Here is a 21,897-nt window from a genome sequence, read left to right on the forward strand (position 1 = left end):
GGGCGAGTCCCCGTCGCGGAATCAGGGCCCCGGCGGCGTCTCGCGGAGCGACCTCAGCCCCTCACCGCCACTCGGGTCGGGTGGTGGTCAGCCCGCGCCTCATCCGCGCGGCGCGAGACTTTTTTCGGCTAGCTTTTGCACGACCGCATCGTCCATCTTTTGCACAGTTGCACGATGCAAAGGTGACGGGAGCGGACAGGGAAGCAGGGGCGTGCGGCCCGTGCAAACTGCAAACCGTGGCGTGCCAGTTTTCTTTTTTTGTTTGTAACGAAACGTGGCAGGGCAGCTTTGCTAATGCTTGGATTCTAAACGCTTCCTCCCCCGTCCATGAACCGAGCCCGATGTTCGCGATGCTTGGATGTATTGGCTTGCCACCCGTCTCGTCCGCACGCCACACTTGATCACCTCACGTCGGCCAGTCTTTGTATATACTTCCTTCGTCCTAAAAAATCTACTATTCAAGGTAGTTTACAAAAAGTGTCAAAAGTTTGGTAGTTTAAAGTATCAACAAATGTAATTCTAAATAGGCATGCTACAAAAATACGTAGCTAGATTTTACTCTTTTTAGGACCGAGTGAGTACTCTGTAGTATAGGTAGGGATGAGAATGAGCCGAGTTGACCTAGCCTTAAAATCAAAATGGATCGATACAGCTAGAACCTGTTGACCAGTAGGGTGAGACGGATCCACCCAATCATTACATAACATTCTTTTTTTATCTGTTGATCTTCTTTTTTTCCGAACACAAGCAAACTTGATGACTTGTTAAGCACGTCCAAACTTGAAACTTTGAAAGTAAAATGAGAAATATCATAATTTATAGTTATATAAATAAATCAAATTAAAATTATGGCCCACTTCTCAACTTATTTTATTTGATCATTGCATAATAATCTTGATGTATTCTCATGATATTTTCACAATCTTGTATCTCATATTTTCTAAATCTTCTGGTAATATTCATAGTCTATGGTAGTAGACAAATATTTAGGTCGGTTGCGCTACCTATTGGGGTATCATGAATTATTTGAGTATCTTATGACCACCCTTAAACTGCACATACGTTATCAATCCCAGGTGGCAGCGACTCACGCCGAGGTGGGTGCTAAGAGCATCTCTAATAGTTTTTTTAAACACACGCTAAATCTCATCATGAGAGTCATTATAATAAAAATCACATTCTATATCCCTTTACTAGTACAATTTTTTTTTATATATCTTATTCAACACTTTTACTTTCTTTGATGAGCGAGAAACTAGTAGTAGGGATGAAAAGTTTCTTATATATCTAAGAATAATCACCACCTAGTATTTAAAGAAAAGAATACCCATTTTAGTTTTTATATTAAAGAAATATTTAGCAGCTCCGTGGAATACTAGCACTCAATCTACGCAGGCCTCGGTACGTGACACTCGATTTCTTCAACAGGCTCCATTCGTTTCGCTGAAAAAATAAATCAAAATACTATTTTTATTAAAAAATAAATTAAAAAAGATGAATTATAAGAGAAACGAACATGGCCATTGACAATTTGAGGTACACACGATTCGCAGCGGTAAAGCAACAGGTTCCTCGCATCGCGTCGAAGCGGCGCAGTACTAGACAATTGGCACCGGCAGTCGTCGCAAACGAAACTACGATAGGCGCCGGAGCGGGAGTGCGGGACAAGACGCCGTGGTGCCTTTGGACCTTCGGTGATTCGGTCCATCGTCGTCCCATCCGGGCTCTCCGGCCATCTCACCTGTCCACCTGAAGTTGTCCGATTGTCTCCACTCTACAGCCCCCAGGTGTCGAGGGCCACGGCGGCGCCAACAACAGCCGGCACGAAGAGGCCAAAAGGCGTGACATGAGACGAGACAAACGAGCACGAGCGGAGTTCAAGCGCGCGCGTCCGATCCGGCGAATAGAGGCAAGCGACAAAACGCTTAAAATACAACTAGATTCTGGTGGAAGGCTGTCGAGAATCACTTCTTCATTTACACTATGAACTAAGAGTTAAAAATCCACTCACCCTTTCAATCCCCACTAGAATAACTTTAGAATCAAATTCTCACATACTCCTCAACTTGCTCTCCCACCGGAATCACTCTATCGAAGAGTTAAGAAGTAAGGGAACATATCTAGTGCAAACCAACCTCTTCGTGCAAACCGTGCAAACCAACTGTGGAGGAGAGGTGGGAGGGGGATTTGCAAAAGCAGGGGAGAGGTGGGAGGGGGGATTTGCAAAAGTGTGATTACTTACACTTTTGCAAATCCCCCCTCCCACCTCTCCCCCGCAGTTGGTTTGCACGGTTTGCACGGAGAGGTTGGTTTGCACTTGATACATTGCCAAGAAGTAAAGCTCAAAAATAAGAAGAGATGTTGTGTCAAACTGGCCATATGAATCTAGAAAAGCTAGGACGACTTTATAATTTGGAACGGGGAGAGTAACATTTAACCGTTGAATGACATGTGCTACTAGATAACACCTTTACAATGAAAAACTTGTTGTCTGAAGCTTCTGAGATCGTTTGTTAATTACTCCCTAGACAATGTCTTTCTCAATATCCTCATCTCTCCCTTTCATATTAGGCAAAATCATGCATGACACCTATCCTTGACGGTCGATGTCACCTCATTTAACACGCTCTAATTCACGAGTGATGTGTCCTTTTGTAGCCCCTGTGCCTTGGACTCCCAGGTAAACTTAGACATGGCATGGTCCTGTTCGCTTCTCTTGTAATACGTATATTTCAGTTTTTTTTTCAGTTGGATCAGTGTTTTTCTCTCTCACAACAAATCAGCTGAAACAGTGTTTTTGTTTGTTTTTTCAGCGAAACGAACGGGGCCAGGGCCAGGATTAGCAGGTACTGTAATCACTGTACTTACCCAAGGGGAACAGTATGCTGTAGCTAAGGGCAAACTTGCGCGCTCATCTTCTGTCGCCTTCACTCCAAGTCCCAAACCCCAAGCCGAATACGGCACTTCGTCGTGGCAGTCTCTGCGCATCCCATGTACTGTACTCCAATCCAAGCAATGGCAAAGCAAACCCAGGAACAAGAAAACTAAAAAATGAGTAGGGATGAAAACGGATCCACGGACGAATATCACCGATATTACATTTGTTTTCATATTAACTATGTCGGATAGGATATGATTGGATATCGACATCATAAATATGTGATTTGAGTATTCGGATACGGATACGGTATCGGATGTTGGATATCCAGACTTGGATACGGACAGATCTTAACCCATCTAAACGAATTCGATTTCAAATACGGTCGAAAAATATCCGTACCGTTTTTATCATAGGGATTCGAATAATAAATCCCAGTAGTAAATTATCCGGCCCCTCCCCTGCCTGCACCTGTTCCTCTCCCTCCTCGTTCCGCCGTCCAACTCCAAACCCCATCGCGCGCATCGCCGGTCAAAGCAAAACACTGAAACCTCGATTCCAAATCGAACCCTGAGTCCGGACTCCGGCGGCGTCGCTTCAAATGCGCGAGGCGCGTAACGCCGCCGTACGCCACCGATGACCCTCGACGCGACGGAAGCCGCCGGCGGCGGGGACCTCTTTGCTGCTAACCTCAAGGGCTCGCTCCTCGCCGTCGCCTCCTCGGCGTTCATCGGTGTTAGCTTCATCGTCAAGAAGAAGGGCCTCCGACGCGCCAGTGCCGCCGGCGCCCGAGCAGGTATCTGCTCCTCTCCCCGTCCTCGCTTGCCGAAGCTGCTGCTGTCTTGCTCGTGCTGCTCGTTGCGACTCTAGGTCTTTCTGGTTCTTGGTTGCTAATTCGAACCCTACATGCCGCGAAATGCGACAAAGGCCGCCCCTTTATGCCCATTCCGGTCGATTTCGTGTAACAGACGACATAACCTTCCTTGCTTTGTCCAAAATTTCAGGTGCCGGAGGGTATGGCTATCTCTTGGAGCCACTCTGGTGGGTCGGGATGGTCACCAGTAAGCATCAACGTTCCCCTTCGCCTCCTTTATTCTTAATTATGCCAAAATTGTGCTGAAATTTTAGAAAAAGAAATGGAACTTTTCAGTGCTTGTTGGGGAGATCGCAAATTTCATTGCTTACATGTTTGCGCCGGCGGTCCTCGTCACGCCGCTGGGTGCACTCAGTATTATTGTGAGGTATAGTGGCAGATGCCTCAGGTGGTTTGTTCTGATTTCTGAATGTGTCTTTGTATGTTTCTCATGAGTTTTGTTATGTGCAGTGCTGTTCTAGCTCATTTCACACTGAATGAGAAGTTGCGCCGGGTGGGTGTGCTGGGCTGTGGTCTCTGCATTGTTGGTTCAACGATGATCATTCTACATGCTCCCCAGGAGAGGACCCCTAGTTCCGTGGAACAGATTTGGAACTTGGCAACACAGCCTTGTAAGCTTCTATGTCCTGTTGCCGTAGCTTGGCTAGTTGCCATCACAGTGGACTTATGTTTTGATATTGTCCTGTAATTTTGGCAGCCTTCCTTTGCTATGCTGCCATTGCAGTGGGAGTGTCCCTGTTCCTCATGCTATACTGTGGTCCACGCTATGGACAGACAAACATAATTGTTTATGTTGGGATTTGTTCAGTTGTTGGATCCCTGACGGTAAAAACATGCCTTATTTTCTTCCCATCTTGACATCTGTGTTGTCTTGTTTGTAATATGAATTTTGTTTGATGTTGTGGTATTATCAGGTAATGAGCATAAAGGCTGTGGGCATTGCCATTAAGCTAACAATTGAAGGAATAAATCAGGCCGGCTATTTCCAGATGTGGGTGTTTGCAGTGGTTTCCACAACATGTATAGTTATTCAATTAGTTTACCTGAATAAGGTGCCCTTCTTGTCTCATCAGTTACATGAAAAGGAAGCCTGTTTCACTTCAATTTTTTTCACAAAGCCATCTAAAAACCGTGCCATAGGTTTTGTAAAAGGAAATTGTCTCAGAGGTGCCATATTCACATCCACATTGGCTAATTTTTTTCTAGTGCCACTGGAGTGATTGTGCAGCACTCAATTTCAATTAGTGACATTTCAGTACTTAATTCCAATGTGTGTGTACCTTTGTTAAGGGATATTTACCGATGTTACTTTTCAACTAGGAAGTATGAACTGATATTACTATATGTGTTAATTTCAGGCACTGGATACTTTCAATACAGCAGTTGTCTCTCCGATCTACTATGCCATGTTCACGACCCTCACCATCTTAGCAAGTGCCATAATGTTTAAGGTGAGAATAGTTTTCACGACCTTTAGTATACACAAAACGAAGGGCGGGCCTGGTGCAAGCGGTAGAGTCTTACCGCCTGTGACCGGAAGGTCCCGGGTTCGAGTCGTGATCTCCTCGCATTGCACAAGCGAGGGTAAGGCTTGCCACTGACACCCTTCCCCAGACCCCGCACAGAGCGGGAGCTCTCTGCACCGGGTACGCCCCCTTTTTTTTAGTATACACAAAACATCAGTAGCGCTGTGTTAATTTGGTAGTAAACCTTTTCTGGTGAGCATACAGGACTGGTCTGGGCAGAGAGCAAGCAACATCGCCTCTGAGATTTGTGGATTTCTTACGGTTCTTGCTGGTACTGTTGTGCTACATTCTACTAGAGAACCTGATCAAACTGTATCAGCAGGTAGATCTTTGTTCAGTTTGGCAGAACCTGGTAGAGCAAGTATATTGTCCAAATTATCCTCACTATCTTTTCTGTTTATTACCGCAGACCTGTATGCACCACTCCCGCCAAAAATATACTGGCATATCCAAGGGAACGGCGATGTTGGGAAGCAAAGAGAGGATGACTCCCTTACATGCGAATTCATCACTGTTGTGCGGCAAGACTACTTTGTGTAGGGATCATCCAGGATGCTTGGTGTTACATGTGTTCTTTCTGAGACTCTGCTGCAGTTGTAGACAGAATCCGGTGCGCACCCATCAACACCAGGTCGAAGCAATTCCAAAATTTTGTTGAAATTGCGACCAGCACACTGTTTCTGAGCCAGTGCCCACAGTATTTGCTTTCGAACAACCTAGCTTCTAGTCTGACAATGCCTTGTAAGATATTTGTGGAAGTGTTTTCTGCCCCCATCCGAGTGTAAATTACGTGAGTTAGCTTTCTATTGCTGTATCGTGTCATATGTATTTTTTGAAGTTAAGCCCTTTTTCGGCCTCAGAACGTAAGTTGGTGTAGTAGAGGTCTGTATTTATGCAGTCCGTTGGTGTATCAGAGGTTTGTATTTGTGCAGTCCATTCTGGCATTGTGCGTGTATGTAAAACCCGTAGCTCAGTGTGCTTTTGAAATCAAGCAAGCTGCTTGCCCTGATTATGTTTATTGTAAGATCTTTGAAGCACAACTCCATCAGATTTTCGATCCTCTCCCCTATCCTTAAAAAGTAGAAATATAGGAGATAGAGGTGATCCAACATATCTCCTATCCCGTTGCTTGCCTTAGTAGCTTGTGTGTGTGCTCCGGTGCTCCCCCACCATCTAGCTAAAAACATTATTGGCCTAAACGGTCGTTTATCTCATTTACACACTGTTTAAACGTTGCATAGTGGTACAAAATTCTTGTTTAATCGATTATTTATCAGGTTTAAATGATGGTTTAGCAACACTGGCTAAAAATGGCTTCGGCTTCATCGTTTTCAGCTTATTTTTTGGCTTCAGAAACAGTTCTTGTGTGCGCCCGTTTAATAAAACTTGTGATTAAACCGGTAAAGAAACACTAACAAAAGCCGAGAAATTTAGTGACGGGTCACAAATGGCCATCACTTATTCGCATCACTAGTGGCTAATTTTCACGGAAAAGTAGGCATATACAGCACGTTCACTAATGTCTTCCACACACGAATATAGAATAGGATACTTAGTTCACAACTATCGAACAAAGCTGATGTGCAGGATGGACCGTGGACTGCTGAACCTTATGCTTTATACACACAAGCACAAAACTCCTGATGAATCAATTCCCGCTTAGATCTTTACTCCACGCCTATGATCGATTTCAAGAACCGGAGTTTTGTGCTGAGATCATTCAGATCGGAGGCATCCCTTGAGCTGACAGGAGGTTCCACGCCACAAATATATACAGCCCCACAAGCTCAGCTTCCAGAGTCAAAGATGGTGCGGGACGGTACCCTGTTATTGTTCTTAGTGTATCAAGCTGCTCCCTTAACTGTTCCTCCGTATAGTTGTCCTGGTAGAAATAAGTGAATCATGTATTAGCGTCATTTGAATAAAGAGGTGCAACATGAATCATGCTATGCAGGTGACTGCTTAGAAACACGGCAAAATTTACTTTCTCGTAGTTCTCTAGACTGCCCAACCTGACAGTTCATGCTAAAAGATTAGCAGTTAGTAACTTCAACTTTTCATGTTATCAGATGGGAGGAAACCATCAAATGTAACTTGTAATACTGCACCAAGCTTTGAACTGGTTCAAATGGTACCATGACTTGAACCCACACAGTTAATTGACCATTCATCCTTTTTCCCTGTTATCATCCGTATAATAATCTCCAAGCCATTCAAAACGTTTTGAGGTTGGGTACCTTTTATGACCTTAATTCATTATATCACTAATTGCATTAGAAATCTTTTTATCAATAAGCAATAACATGTTTAGGCTGCACTTAGTAATCGTGCATAGAACAGCAGTATAAATAACCTCTTAATAGGAAATCCAGAGTTGGTTTAAATGATTTGAACAAATGAGATAAAACAGATATGTCAGAACTCACCATGTCCTCAGCTACATCATTCCTCCTGAATCCTTCGTTCACTGGCTTGTATTCAACACCAGTTGTTTGGTGTGGGTTGTCAAAAACCGGCGTACCCTCGACACTTGAGGCGCTATCACGGGCTGAGGCATGTGGTGTGCTCCTATTCGAAACTAGATCCTTACCATCATCCACGGTTACCTCTGGAACTCCTGAGACAAAACTATAAGTACCTCTGTCACTGTGGTGCTCAACACCCTCTGTTGTTCTGTCACTAAATTCATTTTTTATGTCTTCAATCACAGTACTTCCTCGGATCTCATCAACAACTGCAGCTTCGCTCACGCCCTGTAACTCCTGAGCCACATGGTCACTCACTGACGACGACTCACTTTCACTAGCAATAATCTTCAATTGCACAGCAACCACCTCCCGTGTAACAAGATCGTCAGTGTCACTCGTCACTCCTTCCAGCACCATCTCCACAGTTGCTTCGTCTTCTATCTTGCTCTGATCGTCTGGCACTGGTGATTTAGAAGCATCAATGATCTGTGGTGACGTGCTCCTTGTACGCACCTTGTCGTCCAAGGTTTTGTTCTCTATTTTCACACGCTACAAAATTTCGCAAACAAAATTCTGATGGGCATTTTTATGGATGCCAATTATTTAAACAATTTTACAACTTGGTAAGCACATCTTATTTAGGGTAAGAGGTCAATTCTAACCAAATTTACTGGGTCACATTGGCCTATACCAATAAACAATGACAAATAAGAAAATTTATCATGTGTAGAATGCACCTAATATTTTGTATCCATCAACATCTATAAGCATTTTTGATAAAAAGAAACCTACAGATGATATAGATGATTTAGTAAACCAGGAACTGACTCACCTTGTCCTCTGTTGCCTCTTTCTCCCGAAATTCATTGTTCCTTAGTGTGTAGCCAGTTGTTTGATTGGAGCGGTCAGCATCTGGCCTACTCTTGACACTCTTCATGTCATCACTGATGCCTGAGACTGCTGGGCTCCTACTGGAAACTAGCTCTGCAACATCATCCACGGTCACCACTGAGATGACAGTAGAAACACCTCCCTCACCATAGTGCTCCATGCCCTCTGTACCAGTATCACCAATGTCCAATACAACGTCTTCTGTTAAAGCAGCATTGATAACATCATCAACATTAGTAACTTCCGCCATCGCCTGTAACTCCTGAGCCACAAGGTTGCTGGCTTGCAGCGACTCGCTTTCAGGTAGGGCAGTAGCAATGGAACCCACTTGCTCACCAGCCACCTCCCCTGTAAAAGGATCGGTGTTAATGAACACTTCTTTCACCACCATCTCCACTGTTACATCACCTTCTATCTTCCTCTCCAGCATTGTATCATCCAGCACCAATGATTCAGAAACATTAGCCTCCTGCAGTAGTATCTCTTCTTTGGTTTTCTGGCTCTCTATTTTATCCTCAATATCTGTTAAATGGGAATCTTGGCCTGATTCTCGGACAGAAATTTTTTCACCATCTCCTCTCACAACCACAATACCCTCATTGCCCAATACTGGCACCGAGAAGTCACTTAATTCACTGATGTCGACGCCCAGTGACACAATCTCCTTGAAGGACTCCATTTGCTCCATATCTTTGCACTTGTTATCCTCTGTTCTATCCTCATTGTCTGATACAGATAACTCTTGGACTGATTCCTTGGCTGTAAGAGGAGCTTCGACCACCCTCTGAACCATATTGTCTTGATCACGCAACACTGGCACTGCTGATCCGAAAACATCGGAGCCCCGTGGCAGTGCCTCCATGGTAATATACCCAATGTCCTCCATGGTTGTGCCCTGCTCTTCCTGTTCCCTATTGTCCAACACTAGTGACTCGTGACCCAATTCTCCGGAAAGAAATTCACCTCCAGCCATCTTATCCTCCACGTCGGTCGACGACGGCACCGGCTCTTCGCAGAACCGAGGTTCCCGTGACAGCGGCAACGATACAAAGCTCTCGTTCTCCTCCGGAATGGCATCGTTCTTTGCGTCGTGCCAGTGGTCGAACACAGGGGCCTCGCCGCCGGGCGCGTCAGATGCATCCAAGAATCCATCGTCTTCGAGGTCGCAGGCGTGGTACGGCTGGGTACGAGGCGCCGGCAGGAGTGCGCCCATAAGACGGTCGGTGGCGGCGAGGCTGGCCAGGTAGGCGGCGAAGGGTAGGGACAGCGCGACGCCGGCGAGGGACAGGACAAGCAGTGGCGGGGCCACGACGGGTGCGGCCGTGGCCGCGACGCCGGCGATGGCGGCCTTCTGGCACAGGTCCCATCCCCGGCGGAGCAGCGCGCGCGCCCAGCTGTCGCCACTGCCACCGTTACAGCACCCGTCTGCGGATGTGGCACTGCCGCCGAGATCGTCGTGCTGGTGCTGGACCCCGGCGTCGGCGACCTGGTCAGGATCCATACCCGTGGGAGTTGGCTTTGGATGCGGCACTGCGGCAGGGTTGGGAAGGCCGACAGGGTGGTGGGCGGTGGGCGGCGGCTACTGAGAAAGTGAGAAGGCTGTGTCGAGAGAGGCGTAAGCTTTAGAGAGGCGGCGCGGTGAGCGGAGGCCGCGTGTGCATGAGGCGGCTGCATCGGCGGGCAGGTGTGAGACGACCACGAGGTTGGCTGACACGTGTCAAGCTAGTCCAAAAGACATCGCGAAGAACGCCGGTCCTTTTTTTTTCTTTTTCTTTTTCCTGCAAGGCTAAATGATGCATTGACAGTAAGGTTTTAAAATCTCCGGCTATAGCTCGGATCAAGCTATTAGTATTTATGCATAACTTAGCGGTTATAACCTCGTTTAACTTTCATTATAGCTGTTTTAGAGTTCATCCGCTAAATATCTTTACCCGGAGATTAAAAACCTTGCACGCACTTCTTACACCGGAATGACGAGATGTTTTTATTTTGTATCCAGTTCATAATAATAACAATAATACAATTATCATAGATTGTGTTTTGTGCCCTGTTGTGCCGAGTGCTGACGTTCCTCAACTCTAATACATAAATGCAATATTAGCATTTTTTTGTGGAAAATAAGTCAAACTATAGACTTCCATAAGTTGAAATGCAAACTCGATAAAAATATTTATCTATATATTACATTTAAAGAGCCAAAATTTACGTCTATTTTTTATCAGGTATAACTTGGACGCACACAACCACACACTCCACACTCACACCACATGAACACACAAAAAAAGAGATTGGGAGACGTCGCCGTCTCCAGAGTGCGGAAAACGCGCAGTACCACTGAACGCGCACACGTGCATATACCCTAAAACTTCTGAAAAAATTTCAGAAAAAGGTGCTATCACCAGAGTTTGAACCCTGATGGATAGCATACCACTGGACCGCAGACCCATTCACAATTTACATCTGTTTTTCCGTCCAGCTCTTCACTAACTAATTTTGAATTATTTTGAGATTGTGGAAACAACCCTTTCTCACATTCACACCCCTCTTGTTTGATGTAAAATATGCAAAGCTTTTTTTAGTAACTTGAATAGGAATGCTAATCTAAATAGAAAAATAACATATCGTAGTAGAAACTTGAAAAGGTGCTACGTTTCATCATCAGCAAACGAGCAGCTGTGATTTGTGAATGGCCTCCGTGAAAAGATGGTTGCAAAGCTCTTCTTTAAACTTTTAAATTGCTCTATCTAAAGAACTCGAATTCATCATGTATTTGATTGAGTTGTGACCATTAAGTTTGAAGGCCTCTTGAAGATCTGTATCTCAAGTCAATATTATTACTATAGGTAAACACACTACTCTTTTTATCATTTTTTAGTTTATAGAAGTATTAAAAAATCTTTAGCAACGCACGGGTATACTAATTATCCTAATTTTAAAGTACGTAGCACTTTCGTACCGTTTCGCTATTTTTCGTGTTTATAGAAGTTATACAGTCTGTTCGCTTGGTCGTTTTTGGTTTATAAGCCATGACTTATCAGCCAACGAACAGTATTTTTCTCTCACACTAAACCGGCCAACAATGCTTTTAGTCATGGCTTATAAGCCAAACCAGGCCAAACCAACAGGGCGATAGAGAAGTGTGACTAGGCACTGTTGGACAATTTTCAAGCCTCCCACGTACAGTCTCATGCCATACGAGTTAGTGCACAGGAGACGAGCAGAAAGCCAGGAACGCAAGATAAGCAGCCTGTTCGTTTGGCTGTGGCTTGTTGTAAACGATCGTAAATTTTCAGCTGAAACAGTATTTTTCTCTCACACAAACCAGCCAGCAGTACTTCTTCACGAACCAGTAACGATACGAACCAGCCAACCGAACAGGCTGAAGATGGTTAAGTCTCGGAGCCACAAGATTGTAGAGTGATCACATAATAAGCTTTACATTCTCCATCCCGTTGCAACATACGAATATATTTAGTAGTTTTAATAGAGAAAGAGGTTAGATGTGTCGTTGGAAAATGAGAGAATTCTGTATTTGGCACCGAAACAAACCACTCTTCTGTATTTAGCATTGGAAATTTTGAACTTCCTTATCTAGCATCAACTTAAAAATTCCTTCCGTATATAGCACTTCCGTCCAATTTGGCCATCCATCCGTTTGTTGACGTCATCGACCACGTCAGTTTTTGTTGATAAGGACCAAAATCCTGTCACTCAACCCCCCCCCCCCGCCCCACCCCACACACACACACCAGCGCACGCCCCGCGCCGTCGCCGGTGCTGCCGCAAGATCCTGGTCGCCAACCCCGTGGCCGCGGAGGTGCTGTCCCGGCCGGAGCTCGCGAGGGCGGGGCTCAAGACCCTCGCGTGCGAGGTGATGGGCGTGCTGATGGAGAAGCCCAAGCACGTGACCATGAGCAAGTGGAGAAGGCCCCTGTCGCCGGAGCAAGTCCGGTACGCCGCCATCGACGCCTTCGTGTCCTACGAGATTGGCCGGCTGCTGCTTACCAGTCAGCGCGCGTTAGAACTAGAAGATGTGGCCGCCGCCGCTGGAACGATCTCGCCCCGGTGGCAGCAAGGGCGAGCCCGGCCTGATCGTGGGCCTCGACACCGAGTGGCACGTCGTCTTCCACGACGACGGGTATCGCGACAACAGGATGGTGGTCCTACAGATGTGCGTGGGCCGCCGCTGCCTCGTCTTCCAGATCGTCCACGCCAACTACGTCCCGGTCACCCTGAAGGCCTTCCTCGCCAGCCCCAAGCACCGCTTCGTCGGCGTCTCGGTCGACGGCGACGTCTAGCGCCTGTACTGCGACTACATCTGCAGGACCACCATCCTGTTGTCGCGATACCCGTCATCGTGGAAGACGACGTGCCACTCGGTGTCGAGGCCCACGATCAGGCCGGGCTCGCCCTTGCTGCCACCGGTCGTCTCGCGGACCTCTTGGAGGAAGTGCTTCACGGCGTCGCCTGAGTTCGTGACCGTCGCGTGTGGATCACTACGGTGCCGCCGTCGTCCATGGGCATGACGACGTCGGTGTCGTACGCGTACGTGGCCTTCTTCATTGTGCCCGGAGGACGGCTTGCGTGAGCTGGTGTCGTCTCTTAGCAAATTGTGCCGACGGTTGAGAGCTACCGATTTGTTCGATGCCTCGATGGCTCTGATCGTGTGCTGCTTCTCGATATATAAAGGGGAGGGAAGGCAACGCAAGGGCTGGGGGATTCGAGTCGGATTCAACCAAGGATGCTCACCTCCTCCGCCGGGCCAGCTCTACCAGCCGTTCCACCCGTCGCCGTCCCCTCTGCCACCTAGCCTCCGCAACCTCGACCTCACCCAGCGCCTCCAGATCCTCCGCGATAGGATGGGCCTGTGGCACGAGTACGCGCCCCTCGTCTCCTCGCTCTCTCGGGACGGCTTCAACCCGTCCTCCATCCAGGAGGCCACGGGCATCTCGGGCGTCGAGCAGAACTGCCTCGTCGTCGCGTCCTAGGTCCGCGACTCGCTCCTCGACGACAAGGTCGCCGCGTTCCCGCCCGATCTGCTCCCGTACTTCGCGCCATGAAGAGCTTCCCGCGCTGGCGCGGGGAGGAGGGCTGAGAGGCCTTCGGGAGGGACTCCCTCGCTGACTGCCTCGCCTACGCGCGGTTCCGCCAGTCGCGGGAGGGCATCAACGTGGAGGACCGCATCGCGGAGCTGGAGCGCGCGCTGCAGGTGGTGGAGACCGAGTCCGGCAGGGCGCGCGTGGAGCTTGAGCTGGAGCGCGCCAGGAAGAAGGCAGCCGAGGAGGTGGAGGGGGAGGAGGAGGACCCTGCCGCCTCGCGGCCCGGCGTCACGGTGGTGCGGCTCCAGTACGCCGCGATGCAGGTGGTGGAGACCGAGTCCGGCAGGGCGCGCGTGGAGCTCGAGCTGGAGCGCGCCAGGAAGAAGGCGGCCGGGGAGGTGGAGGGGGAGGAGGAGGACCCTGCCGCCTCGCGGCCCGGCGTCACGGTGGTGCGGCTCCAGTACGGCGAGGTCGCCGAGGCGACCACCGTCTTCATGCTGCCGGTGCTCAGGGAGACGGACGGCGTCGCGGCCATGGAGTCGACGCCCAGGCGGACCAAGACGGACGTGGACCTTGGCATTGTGGAGGTAGACAAGCCGTGGGCGCGGTGGGCTGTGGTGCCCGGGTGGGGCCCCGTGGGCCGAGGCAGCGGACGACGCCGTCGTCATCGAGCTGGCCGACGGCCGGAGGCTGCCGTGGCGGACGGACGATGAGGAGCCGGTGCTGGTCATTGCCAACACGTTGCTGGTAAGGGTATACATGTCATTTTAGGTGGCACTTGACACCGTTACTGCATCAAATGGACGGAAGTGCTATATACGGAAGGAATTTTCAAGTTGATGCTAGATAAGGAAGTTCAAAATTTCCAGTGCTAAATACAGAAGGGTGATTTGTTTCGGTGCCAAATACAGAATTCTCTCTTGGAAAATACACCAGGGCCCCAAGGGTTGTAACAGAAATTCGTCGTCTAGCACAGCAGTTCTGATAAAAGCATCCGTGGCATTGGCCATCGGGAACAAACTTGAACGTCTAGGGCAAAAGAAAGACTTTTCCAGGCTTGTAGGGCATAATTGTACAGAAGAGAAAACTGAAGGGTTAAAGGGAAAAATGCTAAGGGTAAAACCTGCAGAAGGCAGTAACCCGAACAGCAGGGACCAGTGTGCAAAAGGACGCGATGACCATGGGATGTTGCTTTTACAACTGGGCCTGGAAGTCATAACTGACAACCATGTTCAGTGAGAACCTAGTAATAATAAAAAAAAGAGAATAAAAAATCCCAAATTCCTATCCATTCGCGGTGAAGCGGGCACACATTCAGATATTCTCACATTGGCTCTCTACAGTACAATACATATAATACACTGGTGCTTTACATCGGATGCCATTATTTGCTGTTTATAAGTCTGCTACACAGTTGCAGTAGCTAGTGTTTCCCGTCCCCTGACATTCCATGGTTACACTTAAACGTACACTGCAGGTATTCAGCTTTAAAACTTGGCTAGAAATCAAAACAAACAAAAACGTGCCATGAACACCAAATAAAAACTGTGTAATTCAAGAGATTGATGCTGACGACATAAAACATGAGCAGCAACCATTTGCAAAGTGAAGGTGTTAAGAGACCCAAAGCTTGTGCAACGCATGCAGCTGGCCCAGAGTAGAAGATTTGAGCGACAAACGATACATCTCTTTCAGCTTAGCAGCTTCTGCTCTGCTGCTAGTGCTGGTCTGGTTGACAGAAGAAGCTACTCTGCCAGTGCTGCTAGGAAGGGATCCCGCCAGCATCCTCTTCAGCAGGCTCTGCAGCTGGCTCCAGAACTTCGGCCTTATGTCCAGATCCATATCGTTGGAATAGTCTTCATTTGCTTTGACCACATGCCGGCCTTCCAACAAGTGAGCCAGAGCGGTGTCAAGCATCTGCAAGGATGAGACAAATTATTTATTGAACAAATTCAAAAGGAGCATTTGCTTCCATGTTACACATCAGACAGACATGACCAAGGTGCAAATAAAAGGTGAACTTTTAGAAGAGAAAACCCGGCTGATTTCTACCTAGTACCTATAGGTAATTATGAATTTACGATGAACCTATGTTGCTAGATGCTAGCCTATTTGCACTGACCATTGAGGTTTGTATGCTGCCAAAAAAATGAAAAAAAAGACCTTCCAGAGTTTGCCCTCTATGAAAATGTTACTCCTTGGAAGAACGAAAATGTAGTCACTTAACAAAATTACTATTGCATCAAATATAAAACTTAAGTCAGGTATTATTCTTCTAAGTATACAGCACCCCCTCTGCACAATAAAACATAGGGTCAACCAACATACTGACCAGCAAGGCCTTTGAGTAGGTAAGCCCTTTTTCAAAATTCCATAAGAATAGTGACTGGACTTAATTCTAGCACACTGAAAAGCTGGAGATGGAATAGGTAGCAAGGCCTGAGAAAAAAAAACATACCGCGGTTGAGTGGAAGGAATTAGAAATATTAATAGAAAGGGCAGACTGTGCCATAAGGATGTTAAGAAACATAGTAGGATGTGTCTTCGGCCCATAAAATTCTAAAGCCTTCTGCCAGTTCTTCTCAGCTAGTGAACCATACCACTTACTTTTCTGAGGATATTTATCCTCATTTTTCTGTTTAACCTCCTTGTCGACTAAATCCAGAAACCTTAAGCATAGATCCCTCTGATAACAAGCGAGCTGAAAATGACCAAAAGCAGCTTCCTGTTTGCGATGTTCACCAAGGGATTCATATGTAGACAAAGCCTCCCGAAAAGCATCACTAGCTGAAATCTCTAGAACTGTTCTGTTAGATGACTCATCGACAAGTCCACCTTCATAACTGTCAGTTAAGAAGCTTTCCCTTGCCAAAAGCATTCCAAGCCTCAGGTAGGTATGAGCATACTGTGTGTAAACCTCATGGTATAGTACTTTATCGACCTCAGTATTGACATACTTCAGTTGCCTCTTAGCTGCAGAATAGTAGTTTATTGCTTGAAAATATTCTGACTTGGCTGATTTGAAGGATTGCATATATGTGCCTTCAGGAAGATCATGCTTCTGAAATTCATCAATCCTGGATACACATTCCTCTGCTGAAACTCTCCTACCATGACCTAAGTTACAGTTGATCAGTATAACATTTGTGTGGTCAAAGACCTCTTGAAATGCTTTAATAGCATCTGCAAAAGCAATCTCAGCGCTACCCAGATTTCTACTCTCAAGTCTACAGCGGCCCAGTTCATTAAATGCCCAGCCTCTTTTCTTAAGAACCGTGGAAGTTTCTACTGAATGCACAGGAAATGTGAACAGTGCTCCCTTGGCCGCACCATAGCAGTGAATAGCAGAAGACAAGTTGTACTCAAAATCTCCTGGTTTTGGACCACCAAGGAACTTGAAGATACCACCATCCCTCACAGTAGGAACACTTGCTTGAGATTTATCAGGAACCCCATCAACATTTCTTGACTGTTTTTCCCTGTCCTGACTGTAATGACCAATATCATCATTTAATACTGGGTTGTTCTCAATACAAGTATCATTCACATCATGCTGCTTTTTTTCAGAACCTTGTGTAGCTTCTTGTGCATTGGGGTTCTTGCTGGCTTCTCTATATTGTGATTGAAGGTTCTTGCCAAGTGATTTTTTATTTTTCTTTTGGCCATAAAGTTTAGTGGCCTCAGAACTACTGCTGCTTGCACTGCTGCCACTACTTGCCCTGTCACTTTGGCAGCTACAGTTTATCAACGAGCATGTGTCACAATTCTGCTTATCCTTTCCCAGTTTTCGCTTAAGGCGTTTGACCTCCAATGCAACTTCATTTGACATTCTAACTTCGCCATGAGACTTCTGTACTGGTACCAACTTTGCTTGATGACCATTCAATCTGTGATATTCTGCATAGACATCACCAACAAGCATCCATGCCTTTGCCCAGAATAAATAATTTGGTGGCAGTTGGTGGGAAGAAACATCATAACTGAAGCATCTTTTGTTATTGCAATAGTCTGCCTCATCCAGTACAAGTTTAGTTTTTAGACCAACATCTTCTCGACTCAACGAACTATTGGACATGGATGAGATGAACTCGTCGCCATCAATATGTCCAGGCATAGACCCATATACCAAACAAGCTAATTCAACAACTTTAAGGGTGCGCTGAAGCTGCCCATCATTCTTGTATGCCTCTCCAAGTGCCAAATAAGATTCCCCTAGCAAAAGAACAAGTTTCCACAACTTATGATCCATTTTTGATTTTGGAAGCCACTCCCTGATGTCACAGACCTCAATACAATCAACATCACCACATCGGCATAAAGAGAAGTCAACTGACCTCTCCCAAATGGTATCTGCATTGTCCCCGCAACCATGCTGAGTATTATTCTGCAGCTGTCGATTCCATCTAAGGGATTTGATAGCTTGAGATATGTGGTGTATAGCAGCCAACTTAGAGGAGATTGCATCGGCAATTGTTTTTGATATACCAGATTGACACATCACCAAGCTGTCCAAAGAAACATCTTCTTTTGTAACTGAAGATGAAGAACCACCATCAACTTGGCTTGGTTCCACTAAACTATTTGTCATACCAGAAGAGATTGATGGTGTGCATTCCAACACATCATCTAACACTGCTGGCTCATTCTTGCCAAGCTCTGGCAGTACATTTTGTTTTCCTGGTAAATTCTCAAGTCTCAGTTCTGGAGAATCATCATCCAAATCAGTAAGGGTGACTTCAGACTCAATCATAAATGATTCAGATGTCAGTTCCAGCTCCTCATAGCATTTGAGGATGAGTCTTGCAAATTGTTCATGAGCACATGCCCGGACAACCTAGAAGATAAAAACAAAAACAAATATTAGCACAAATTTACTGATGCACTAATACAGTTAAATGATTACATAATGATAAGACGAATAAAAATACCAGGTGATCCTGCTCACTGAGAAAATCCAAACATTTTCTGAAGAATTTTGCACATTTTGCTCTATTACTAGGCACCTGCAAAGCATATATAATATTAACATCCATCGAAAAAGTATGAAAGCAAAACGCGAAAGATAATACCCCAGTACCTTTGATAAGGACATCCTGTGAGCAACCCGATAAAGGAGTGTACCCAGAGAGAACAATGACTCCTTTCTTCCCTTGTCTATAAAAGATGACATAGGACCGCATGGAGATCTATGATCACCAGCAGTATGTTTTTCAGGTAAGATAGACAGATCATATAACTGTATGACATCTTCTTCAGCGCCTTTGTACAGCTGAAAAAGCAAAAGTTCAATATGATTAATGAAAACACGGGAGGTCATCATCATTGGGAAAAAGGCGAGATATTTAGGCAATATGATAAGGGACTAAAGGCTTAATATAACATCTTGACAGTAGTTACCACATCTAGTAAACAAGGGTAAAAAAGATGGCATTCAATGGCATACCCAATATGCACCAGGGTCTTGCTTACAGTTATCCTGAATGAACCTCAGGACAGCAAGGCCATTTTGCTGGACAACCTGTGGATGAAATGCAGGTGTGCCATCATCTGAGACACCCTTAAGGAGAAATATATCATCATTCTTTAAAAGCTCATAACCTTGAACAACACCATTCTTATGGTAACATATGGCCAATTCTGGAACACTTGCCATTACATTGTCAAGCCAAGCTTCAAGCCAGTTCAATGGAGTAACCTATAAAAACACAATTTGTCAATAGGGGTAAAAAAAGAAAGTATGTAACCATATTCAACAGCAATAAAAGCATACCTGTCTAGAAACATCCCATAGGTGCAAACTGACTGCAATATATTTCTCATTGCTAAATATAAGCAAGTCACTACCCAAAAGCATATGGAAATTGTGGAATTGCCAAAAGCAAACTTTCCGAAATCCATTATTTCCCACTCTCTTGCTCTTCTCAGATTCTTGCACCTCACAGCTGTTTTTTTTACCAACCCGAGTGGTTTTTTTTTATAGGATCAGATCCTTTGACTTTTCGATTGTTTTCCATTGCTCCCAAGTACAAGCTTTCATGAGTACTATGTGGAGCTTTTCTACCTTTACTGTCATTCTGATTCAGATAAGGTGATGTGCTAAAACTAGATGATGGGGATGAATCAAACGAACTCTCGCCACAGTCAAAGGATCCACGCAAGACTGCGGATGCTGTTTGCTTCTCCTGTGAAGATTGATGACTTGGGGGACAATCACAAGCTTCTGCTCGCACAGAGTGCATTGCGAAATTCAGAAATATTGATGGATCAGATCCTTTAGGCGGGTTACCTTGTCTTCTGAATATCTTTTCACCTTCATCAACATCAGGCCTACAACACGATTAAACATTCAGGTGTATTAACTATACTCAGCATGATGATGATGATGCAACCAGCTACATACCCTGTGTTTAGAATGAGTGTATCTCCTATACGGTTTACAGCAATAGATACTTGCGCCTTTGAGTATGGAATTTTGAAAATCTGCTTCATGATATCAGCTGGGGCAACCACATCTATTTCATCACCATATTCCGCCAAACCTGACACAGCTAGTGCTTCGCATTTCCTTGATAAGTTCTGGTTGATATGACCACTGTCATACCGTAATCCTGAAGAGTATGAACAGAGTCATAAAGGTGAGAACAAAAAATGAACTGTCACACACAACACCTATAATAATTTATCAGTGCTGAACAGCTCGCAGAGAAAGTTGGTTACAAGCCAGTATTCCTTTTATGCTGATCAGATTGTAATTATAAAGGATCGATAGAGATCACCTTCAGTACTCTTTGCATCACTTGAAAAAACCTTCTCTGGGATGTTTGGAATCATAGGGAGTGTGTTCAGATCAGTCTCTAATGGCAGCATTTGATACCTTGGAGCACCAGTCCTACATGGTTTGTTGCAGCAAGAGCAGAATTAAACAGCAATTCTCCTGAAGAGGCATTTGCATGCATTATTGAGTTCAAGCTACAGGAATAGGGTCATAAGAACTAAGTGCCATTTTATATTTTTATCTTTCAATATAATTGCAAGCACATGCTTGTTATTCATTGCAGTATGGGAGATAAAACCAAAAGAGGGTAAACAGTATCCAGTATCCAGCAGCATCCCACCACCAGAATATGTGTTCATTTCTTTTCATTTTACATGAATATAGCCACTGAATTCTGGTAGGTTGCATCCATCAACCAGACCAATTGTAGCTAATAGTAGCACATGATTTCTATTCATTTCACCATAACAGTTCCACCACCATTTCCTATGATAACAATTTACAAATCCAATGAGCAATTGGCAGTCTATCCACAGAACTTAACTGAAGCCTACTATCCCCAGGGTCTTCCCTACCAAATAACAAACACATTTAGTTCTAATTGCACAACATAGAGGGTGCTCATTCCCATGGTACTCCATCTCAAATTCCCAGCCTCAACCCTTAACAAAAACCCTATAATTGCATCGAGACGCTTTAAACCCTAGAAGCATCAGCCCCTCCTGATTCAGAATAGGACAAACAGTAGCCAGAGGGCTTAAACACGCGCGCGTGAGCATGCACGATGAGGCGAGAGCGGGGGAAGATGGGCTTACGGGGACGGAGAGGGCAGGAGGGCTGGGAGAGAGGCAGAGGAGTCGGTGGGGACGGGGAGGGAGCCGACGCGAAGGTAGCGCGCCGGCGGCGGCGCGGCGACCTCGAGCCGGCCCACGCACTGCAGCTCTCCCGGCGCGTCCATAGCTGGCCGCCGTCTTGCGGTTCGCCGCCGGCGGCTTCTGGCGCTCTAGCACTTCGATCGCCGGAGATTTCTCGCTGTTTTGCTTGCCGTCCCTTTGCAGTTTGCTCGGCGGTTTGATGGGTTCGAGAAGGCTCGCGGTCTCGGAGGCAGCGGGCCAGCACCCAGCAGGCAGGGCCTGTTCGGCTGCTCTGGACCGGCTGGCTGGTCTGGCTTGGCTGGTCAATCAGCTGATTTGAATCAGCCCAGCCAGCCGGTCAACAAGCTGCTGCTGCAATGGAACATTTGAATGAACCGGATTCAAATCAAATAATGACGCCAATGAAACATAGTTGGCGTCAACTCTCAATCCCATTCAAATACACGTCAGTCCACAAGTAACAACATTGACATGTACAAATTAGTACCAACCAGTTCTAATACCATTTCATTACATCTTATTCAAATGTGCTTCCAAGGCCATTGAAATAACATTTCATTACATCAGCAGT

At 46.0% G+C, this 21,897-nt stretch overlaps 1 protein-coding gene and 3 pseudogenes across 2 annotated transcripts; 2 read left to right on the forward strand and 2 right to left on the reverse strand.

Annotated features, from left to right (window-relative positions):
- Positions 1 to 3,317: 3,317 nt before the first annotated feature.
- Positions 3,318 to 6,209, forward strand: LOC136453681 (probable magnesium transporter NIPA6). Of its 2 annotated transcripts, none has more exons than XM_066454239.1 (9): positions 3,318 to 3,674; positions 3,883 to 3,939; positions 4,029 to 4,119; positions 4,203 to 4,363; positions 4,450 to 4,577; positions 4,667 to 4,804; positions 5,111 to 5,203; positions 5,483 to 5,600; positions 5,688 to 6,209. In XM_066454239.1, the coding sequence occupies exons 1-9, from the start codon at positions 3,515 to 3,517 to the stop codon at positions 5,816 to 5,818; spliced, it is 1,077 nt and encodes a 358-aa protein (XP_066310336.1). In that variant the 5' UTR covers positions 3,318 to 3,514; the 3' UTR covers positions 5,819 to 6,209. The 2 variants fall into 2 exon arrangements, with proteins under 2 accessions (XP_066310336.1, XP_066310337.1); XM_066454240.1 differs by having other exon boundaries at positions 3,543 to 3,674; positions 4,013 to 4,119.
- Positions 6,210 to 6,750: 541 nt separating this feature from the next.
- Positions 6,751 to 12,600, reverse strand: LOC136455391 (uncharacterized; annotated as a pseudogene).
- Positions 12,601 to 13,289: 689 nt separating this feature from the next.
- On the forward strand, positions 13,290 to 14,915 carry LOC136455392 (rubisco accumulation factor 1, chloroplastic-like; annotated as a pseudogene).
- Positions 14,867 to 21,587, reverse strand: LOC136450856 (uncharacterized; annotated as a pseudogene).
- Between the last annotated feature and the right edge of the window lie 310 nt (positions 21,588 to 21,897).

The sequence above is a fragment of the Miscanthus floridulus genome, chromosome 5 (assembly GCF_019320115.1).
Source record: "Miscanthus floridulus cultivar M001 chromosome 5, ASM1932011v1, whole genome shotgun sequence".
NCBI lineage: Eukaryota > Viridiplantae > Streptophyta > Magnoliopsida > Poales > Poaceae > Miscanthus > Miscanthus floridulus.